The sequence below is a fragment of the Lycium barbarum genome, chromosome 11 (assembly GCF_019175385.1).
Source record: "Lycium barbarum isolate Lr01 chromosome 11, ASM1917538v2, whole genome shotgun sequence".
NCBI classification, from domain to species: Eukaryota; Viridiplantae; Streptophyta; class Magnoliopsida; order Solanales; family Solanaceae; genus Lycium; species Lycium barbarum.
This window is the reverse complement of record NC_083347.1, coordinates 37,760,859-37,769,807: the sequence shown is the minus strand read 5'-3', so window position 1 is coordinate 37,769,807 and position 8,949 is coordinate 37,760,859. Positions and strand designations below refer to the sequence as shown.

General features: G+C 35.8%; 1 protein-coding gene across 1 annotated transcript; it reads left to right on the top strand.

The window, feature by feature from the left end:
• Window positions 1-2,685: 2,685 nt before the first annotated feature.
• Window positions 2,686-8,825, top strand: LOC132616820 (CRM-domain containing factor CFM3, chloroplastic/mitochondrial). The gene is made up of 10 exons (XM_060331509.1): window positions 2,686-3,675; window positions 4,451-4,901; window positions 5,000-5,130; window positions 5,537-5,887; window positions 5,980-6,136; window positions 6,218-6,510; window positions 6,612-6,671; window positions 6,774-6,860; window positions 7,876-7,958; window positions 8,568-8,825. Exons 1-9 carry the CDS (start codon window positions 2,755-2,757, stop codon window positions 7,903-7,905), a joined length of 2,481 nt encoding a protein of 826 aa, XP_060187492.1. The 5' UTR covers window positions 2,686-2,754; the 3' UTR covers window positions 7,906-7,958; window positions 8,568-8,825.
• The last annotated feature ends 124 nt before the right edge of the window (window positions 8,826-8,949 follow it).

The window sequence follows — 8,949 nt, the reverse complement described above, 5'->3', positions numbered from 1 at the left end:
TGCTTGATCATGTATAATTGAGGTTGTTGGAAACATTGAGCTTGTTGATTCTATCACACATGAATACAATTTAGTTTCATTTTTGCTTAACTTTATGCGACTGGTTATCCAAGGGATTTAACATCCCGCCTCGCTTTTCGTTGTTTGTATGCTCATGTGTGGTATTGCATGATTCAGGAATTACCCATAATCTGCAGACCCTTGCTACTGCCCTGGCTATACTGATTTTGTGTCTTACGCATTTTTTGTGATCAGTTTTGTGAAGTCCATTGCCCCTACTTTGCAGATTTTGTTATCTTAGCATATTTTCCAGTTAATCCTGTGAAGTTCACTGCCATTGCTGGGCAGATTTCTTTACCTTAGCATATGTTGTGTTAGGTAGTTTTGTGAAGTTAATTGCTATTGATGTGTAGATGTTATTTGCCTTGGTGTGTTGTGTAGTTGTTCTTGCGATGCCCACTGCACAGCTGGGCAAATTGCGTGCATTATTATGTTATAAACATTCTAATGCTGCTGAAGCAGTGAAGTCATATACCTGTGTATACATGAAGTATACTTAAAATATACACATCATGTATCATCTACTGATCTATTTTGAGTTTATATTTTACATGTTTTACCTTATTCGTTGAGTGCATACTAATCCTTTTTCTTCTCATTTTATGCATGACCATCGCATACGAGTCCGAGGGACTCGTTATTCTTCCGCATTCGATGTTGGGCCAAAGCCCAACGGGATACCTTACTGAGTCAACCCCCCATCAGATACATAAAATGATTCTGGGCCGAGGCCCAGACAGCAGCAACAACCACAGCAGTCTAAAAAATATAATTGGGCCAAAGCCCAACAGTAACGGATTGCAGTAGTTCAAAGAATGGGCTGAACCCATTCAATTTTATTTATTCCTCTGTTTTATTCTTTTAAGCATTTAATTTGTATTGCATGACTAACATTTTGTTTTGTTAATTTAGACAAACCTTAGTGAAATTAGTAGGTTTAGTTTTAGAAACGGGTAGTTAGTTTAAGGAAGACTAAAATTAATTCCACAAGTTTTTATTCTCTTTTTTTCATGTTAAAATGTCTAATATTTATTTTATTTGGAATAATTGATTTGCAGAACGACATGACTATATATTTCGAGTTAAGAGAATCATATTTTATTCTTACTATCCTAGAAATTCCAAAACGTCACTAATACGCAAATATAAACTCAAGTACATTTATAAACGTTGTTTTCAAGATTCATCCAATTATACATATTTTAGCCGAATACAACCAAATAAAGTTAGAGGAAGAAAATTCGTTACCTTTTGCATTTTATTAAAAAGATGAGTCTAGATTTCTCTTAAAAAGCTTCTAGCTATATACAAATCATTATATTTTGCAAGTCTCATTTTTAAAATAAAATTATCATTTAAAGCTTAACAACATTTATAAGTTTTATTTTTGAGTGGACTACCATGTATTTCTTCAAGTTAGTCTAAATAACATTACTATGTTTTCCTTTAAAACCTTAATAACATTTGCAACCCATTTTCTTAAAATTTAAGTGTTATATTTAGCCTCAATTAATTAACCTAAGTTTGGTCGGATAACCGTAGTTAGTGGATTCTAAAGGATGCCTAACCCCTTCCCTTTAGGATAATATAGAGTCCTTACCTAGAATCACATTGGTTAAGCAGACTATTAACAGAGGTTTAGTTTTAACTTTACCTTAGTTAACATCTAGGTATCCTTATTCACCGTTAAATTAATTAGGTAGCGACTCCTTAAAACAAAATAAATAGGAATCACCAATATGTTGTACTCTAATTTAACCCGGTTAAAAATGGGGTATAACACCCTAAATTTATAACTTTTTAACTTTAGATATATGACGTTTGAAGTTTTACACATATGACGTCTGAAGTTAATTTGATAAAATCTCAGACAAAAATTACCGAATTAAGCAAAAATGATGGAACTTCAGCAATTTGTAACTGAAAACTTTAGACACTACACATTTGAAATTGTTCCAAAGTTGAATAAATGTGTAACAATTTTAAAACTTTTGAGTACAAATTAAGTAAAGGGGTGTCCAAATAAGCTACCCATGAAAATTTTGCCGAAGTAAAAAGGGAAATTTGCACGATTGCCTTTATTCGGGGTGGTCTTTAAATTTTGCCCCTCAAGTTGCTGGCCTTCAATTTTTTCCCCTCAAATTGCTGGTCCTTAATATTTGTATTTCGCCTAAAATATCATGAGGTTTTGGGTTCGAATTATTGCTCAGTAAAAATAAAATAGTTTGGCAAGACAGAGTTTCGATACAAAATTAAGCCTATTCGGTAGAATTCCAGCAACGTAAAAAAAAAAATTGCCTAGCAAAATTTCGCAAGGCAAACTTTTGCCTTAAGGCAGAATTCTATCTTATAAAGCATAACTAAATTCTACCTTAAGGCAAACTTTTAGGGCAAATTCTTTCTTATAAGGCAGCATTTTCACAAAGTCATGCCTTGCGATTTTTTTTTTTATTGAGCGGGATTTCAAACCCAAAACATCGGGATATTTTCGATCACTTTTTTAAGTGAAATACAAAAATTAAAGACCAACAAATTGAGGGACAAAAATTAAAGATGAGTGGAAATCGTGCAAAAAAATCAAGTAAAACATGCTCATGTAACATCTATGGGCCAGAGGCCCATTTTCGAAATATTTTTCTGTGTTTGAAGCTATAGGCGACTTGGCGATAAGAATTCAAGAAGATACACTTGTTCATGCCCGCTATGGCCTCTACACAATTGTCCTTTGATTATATTTCTCCTCATTTCACTTACCCTTCTTCCAAACAATTTCAATTTTTCACTCCATTACCCAAAATTCATGGTTGGCACAACTATAGAGCTAAAAATATACAAAGACTTCATTGTTCTTCTCCCCAAACAATTCATTCAGACAAAGAAAAACAAACCAATCAGACAAAAAAGCAGAGAAAGCTCAGACCAAGCTTTCTTGAACAAGTTCAATATAAATGGTCTGTTAAACCAACTTCATTAAGAGAGAAATTCCCTTGGCAAGAACAAAATTCAGTATCAAAAGAACAAGTTGTAGAAAATCCAGTAGTAAATGAGTCAGTAACTTCTAGTTCAAGAATTAAGGTAAATTTAGCTCCTTGGGTTCATGGAAAACAACCCAAAAAATCTCATCTTGATGAAAGCAGTACTGTTGTTGAATCTCTTGAGCATTGTGAAAATATTGTGTCAAATAGGGTGCAAAAAGCTTTAAACGAAGAAGTAAATCTTGATTGTGTTACTGAAGAATTTGAAGTTGATTCAAGAAAGGATGACAAAGATATCAAATTGGAATCAAGAAATGAGGTTCAAGACCATAAAAGTGGTTCCTTTATGAAGAATTATGCTAAAGATTCAGTAAAATTGCCATGGGAAGGTGAGCGAACCGTCGAACCTGTGAGAAAAAGTAATGCAGAATTGGCAGAGAAATTGATACCTGAGCCTCAATTGAAGAGACTTAGAAATGCAGCATTGAGGATGGTGGAGAGAATAAAGGTTGGATCAGGTGGTGTAACACAGGAACTTGTTGATTCCATTCAAGAGAAGTGGAAAGTGGATGAGATAGTTAAACTGAGATTTGAAGGTCCTCCTTCACATAATATGAAAAGAACACATGACATTCTAGAGGTTGGTTCTTGTTAATAGGTACATGTCGTGTACATACATTTCTGTTCATTCTTGTAACCACTGGCAAATGAGTCAGCTGATTTATCGTTGAACATAAAAAAGTGTTCTTACTTTTTGTTCTTGAAATTTTCTTCACATATATCTTGAATCATTTATACTGAGGACATGACCCTAGATAGGAGGATATGGAGGTAGAGGATTAGGGTAGAAGGTTAGTAGGTAGTCGAGCCTTGTCTAGTTACCCTCATCTGTGTTGTTAATATTACTCTCTACTACCTTTTCCTTCGATTTTATTACTACCTATTGTTTCATTTGCTTCGGTTATCATATTATTTGTTGTTGCTACTGTATTTCCCTTTCCATAGTTGATTTTGATATGCTTTACTTGAGCCGAAGGTCTACCGGAACAACCTCTCTACCTTCACAAGGTAGGGGTAAGGCTGTGTGCACACCACCCTCCCCAGACCCCACTTGTGGGATTACACTGGGTATGTGGTTGTATATCTTGAATCATTTATAAGTTCGACTTTGAAGTTTTCATGAGCAGACACATTCTTTTTCATGTAATTTTTCCATGCATCTTCTTGATGCTTTTTAGTTAAAGTCTCGTCATAAAAATAAAAATAAAAGAGAAGTTTTCTTCTCAGAATATGTACTGAATATGTGAACTTGGAAATTTTTGGTCTAATATTTTGTCAATAAACAGTTATATTTTCCAGTTTTGTAGATTGGAATATTGTGATTCTCATGTGTATCCTACTTTGCGCATTGTTAGCATAGAACTGGAGGATTGGTGATTTGGAGATCAGGCAGTTCCATAGTGTTATACAGAGGAATATCATACAAGCTTCCTTGTGTACAATCATTTACTTCAAAAAACCATGATATTAATGAAACAGAGTTTTCAAAGAATGATAGCGGTCAAAACCTTGGAGTCTTAAATGGAGCTTCTGAAAGGCCAAGAAATGGTTTCACTAATCTGTGTGGTGAAGAAATAGGGGATTTAAGCGAGCTCAACATGCTGTTAGATGAAGTTGGTCCACGATTCAAAGATTGGTCAGGTCGTGAACCACTGCCTGTTGATGCTGATCTGTTGCCTGCTGTTGTTCCTGGATATAGACCTCCTTTTCGGCGTCTTCCTTATGGAGCTAAACTTAACCTAAAAAATAAAGAAATGACATACGTACGGAGAACTGCGAGAATTATGCCCCCTCATTTTGCTTTAGGTATGTGGAAAGGGTTTCTAATGTTTCCTTGTTCTGTTATTGAAAAATCAGTAACTTTGAACTTTTTTAACCTCCAAACTATTGTCTGCATCATTCAGGAAGGAACAGAGAACTGCAAGGTTTAGCTGCAGCCATGGTGAAGCTATGGAGAAGAAGCGCTATTGCCAAGATAGCCATAAAACGTGGTGTGCAAAATACAAGCAACGAAAGGATGGCAGAAGAACTTAAGGTGAACAGATTAAGCTCGCTAGAAACATTCTTAGAAAGTTAAGACTGCATATGATAAGTACATGCAGAACTAGCAAGTGCTGAAAAGAAGGAAAAGAAGATGGAACTATAATAAGAAAAACGTTTATGACAACTTTACTGGCTTTTTCTTTGAACTTGCACATCATATTGGCACTTAGATTTCCCAGCCATTACATTGTTAGCTAATTTAGCTAGGTATCATTCTCTCATTTTGTTTTCAGGATATGTATTTTTGTGTACTCCATAATCTTTTAGTCAAAGTTTTCAGTTGAGTACTTGAGTTGCATGTTTGATTCCGAGTTTCGACTCACAGACGTTCATATTTCTTTATCAAAAATGTTTTGGTGAAAGTTTAATCTATCTGACAATAGATCTTTGTTCAACAGGTACTGACTGGAGGAACCTTAGTCTCCAGGAATAAGGATTATATTGTCTTTTACAGGGGTAACGATTTCTTGCCACCTCGTGTGACGGAAGCACTTGTAGAAGCAGAGAAAAGAAGTGCTTTCTTACAGGATCAAGAAGAACAAGCACGGCAAAGAGCAGCAACCCCTATTCATTCTGATACTAAAACTCCTAAAAGACCATTGGTTGCTGGAACTCTTTCTGAAACCATGGCTGCCACTTCTCGCTGGGGAAACCAACCTAGTATTGAAGAGAGGGAGAAAATGATGAGAGACGCTGCTGTAGCAAGGCATGCTTCTCTTGTGAAGTATCTTGAAGAGAAGCTAGCCCTTGTAAGTTTTTGTAAATAAAATTAAGAAATGCTGTACAAATGAATCCCTCTTCCTATTTTTTGTTATATATGATATTAGATTGGTATCTGCAGGCAAAAGGCAAGGTCAAAAGGGCAGAAAATATGTTACGTAAATTGCAGGAAAATCGGGAACCATCTGAGCTTCCAACTGATTTGGAAATATTATCTGCTGAGGAAAGGTTTCTTTTCCGCAAAATGGGTCTTAGCATGAAATCTTTTCTGCTTCTAGGTAAGCAGTGCTACTTGTTCAATCCGATAGTTCCTATCAGGATAGAGCTCTTAAAGTCATAAATACTACATTTCGGTGCAGGGAGGCGAGATGTTTTTGATGGAACTGTAGAAAATATACATTTACATTGGAAATACCGGGAGCTGGTGAAGATTATTGCAGAGAGGAGGAATGCAGCACAAATAAAACACATTGCAATTACCCTTGAGGCTGAAAGTGGTGGCCTTTTGGTATCTATAGACAAGACTGCCCAAGGTTATGCAATTATACTCTATCGTGGGAAAAATTACCACCGTCCTAATGTATTCAGGCCCAAAAATCTTCTGACTAAGAGACAAGCATTGGCCCGTTCAATTGAACTTCAAAGACGTGAGGTAATATATTCTTATTGTCATCTTTCACGGGTAGATGTATTCCATGTCTCTTACATCTTGAGATTATTCACCTCATGGATGTCTACTAAAAATTCTTCCAGGCACTAAAGCATCATATAACAGAGTTGCAAGATAAGATTCAGAACTTGAAGTCTGAGCTAGTATGAAATTCCTATTCTTTTGGAATTATATTTTATTAAACCTTTAAACTTGCAAATCGCTTCTTGCTTTCATTTTATTTAGTCCTTCTGAAAAATCTGCAGGAAGATACGAACATGGTTGAGGAGATTGATGAGGAGACCTTATACTCGAGATTAGACTCATCTGATGATGAGGATGACATGGAGAAGGTAAGAGGAGGGTCTGACATACTCTTTCGAAAGTAAAGTAGGAAATGACAAAGCAAAAAAACAATAACGCTGCAAGAGGTAAGAGGAGGCCCAACAGATGGACAGACCTCATTACAAGTAGAGGAGAAAATGACAAAGGCAAAACACAACAATACAAGAAAAACCTTAAGCTTCTGACATTGCTTAGGAATGCATTCATCCTCCTGTGAAATTTATGGAAGTGGGTCAGTTGTTGGTGCTTTTACTGATTACAAGTAGTTGTATGGTTGCTATTAGTGGCATTAACCTATGCTAATAGAGTCTTAAACTAGGACAATCTTCACTTTGGAATTGGCTGGCTGGCTTAACTTTCTTCCTTATTAATCCGCTTCTATAATAGAGGCCTGAAGTTGGAAAAGTTTCCTGAATCAATACCCTGGACCAGTATGAAATGTTGATCCACTTCAGCATGGAGAGGAAGATCGAAACTACTATTTGATCTTCGCCACCCCTCAGCCCTCTTTGTTTCCTGAAACTGGAAAAACACAATATAAAATCGTAAGAAGCTGCAGAGTTATGGATCAAAGGGCAGGTTTTCTGGAATTTATGCAAGTGGTACTCGGTTGGTAGTTGAGGAAATCATCCTGAATGGAATTACCTACGTGGTGAATGTTCCATAATCGAATTATTTGGTCTGCTTTAATGTTCTAGTATTTAGGAAAGCTTTATTCTTCCATGTCTCGGAATTTCGAAAAGAACCTATCCTGATCTCCACTTTAGACCTGATCAATACCAATACATCTCAATCCCAAACTAGCTCGGGCCGGCTGTATGAATCATCTGAATCCAGCTTATGATGACTGATGAACATCTATTTGAGTCAATCTTTTCCAAGATCTAATTCTAGTTTTGCTCTATTCAGTTTAAGACTATAATTGGAAATATTTCTTGAAATTGCGTTACTTGGATTACTGTATCAGGCCATTTATATACTTAATCAGCACTGTACCAATAATGATTTTTGATCCATTTGCAGCAATTCCAGGCAGAAGATCAGATCAAGTAATAGCCGAATGCTTTTGAGGATGGTGTTGCGTAGTTGCTCAACTGAGGCTACAGGTAATGTGGATATGTTGTGTCAGCACATCTGAAGCGGAAGATGTTTCTTTGCACACTTCTGGTACTGGAATTGCTGGTTGATTGCTAGACTTTGATTTCGGCAAACATTATATCCATTTATATTATCCAGTTGCAGAACATCCTTCTATGAAGAATCTGTTTGCGAAATGAGTAATCACTCATCACACAAAAAAATAAAAAAAAGGATCTGTTGGTTAACGATCAAAAAAGAAAAGGATTTGCTGGTGAAACTTGAACCTGTCTAGTAAGTGCTATGAAACAATGAACTGGGACTGGCTAGTTTAATTTCTGTGTTTGAAGTGAGAATTAGAATGAGTACATTGTTGGACTTTTATTTTGTAGTAACTTTTATGATGAGTTTTGGCGCTTTTAATTATTGTTTTTAAAGTGTTTCCTTTGCATGCTCTGTTATGTGAACAATTGTTGGCTACTTCCCGACGAGTATAGTTTTGTGTTTCACCTTAACCTTTTCTTCGTGCTAGGGTCTTAGACATTCTTTAATTAACTGTGACCTACAAAAGGTTTCCAACTTATCATTTATAATTTTGTGGGTTGCTTCTCCTGACTAACAACCTTTCTTCTATCCAGGGTGAAGGAAAGTTCTACATTCGGAGGCACTAGAGTATAGAGTCGAGGTGAATATGCACGTTGATGACTCATTACAGAAACGTGTATTTTCCCTGGTATCACTATGATAAGTTGTCATGTGTGAATTTTCCAGCTCCTTTTTAGCTGGGATGCCTTGTGTAGGTTACATATTCCAACCTGCTATGTACAATACAACGATTCGTAAATGTGAATAATGTTGTAAGCCTGAAAGTAAAATTTGTTATTGCTTTTGTTGTTCTTCCTCTTCCAATTTTTGTGACACTTTTCCATTTTGGAACACTTCAAATATCTGACAATATTCCATGTTTATATAACTTTCACAACTTTCAAAAATTCAAATTCATCAACCCTTTTAGATTTT

What these genes read in the sequence shown, in the direction of transcription:
- LOC132616820 (XM_060331509.1), top strand. Translation starts at nt 2,755, where the DNA reads ATGCCCGCTATGGCCTCTACACAATTGTCCTTTGATTATATTTCTCCT. An exon ending in GAACACATGACATTCTAGAG is followed by an intron (nt 3,676 to 4,450) that starts GTTGGTTCTTGT and finishes GCGCATTGTTAG; the next exon opens with CATAGAACTGGAGGATTGGT. An exon ending in TTGAAGAGAAGCTAGCCCTT is followed by an intron (nt 5,888 to 5,979) that starts GTAAGTTTTTGT and finishes TGGTATCTGCAG; the next exon opens with GCAAAAGGCAAGGTCAAAAG.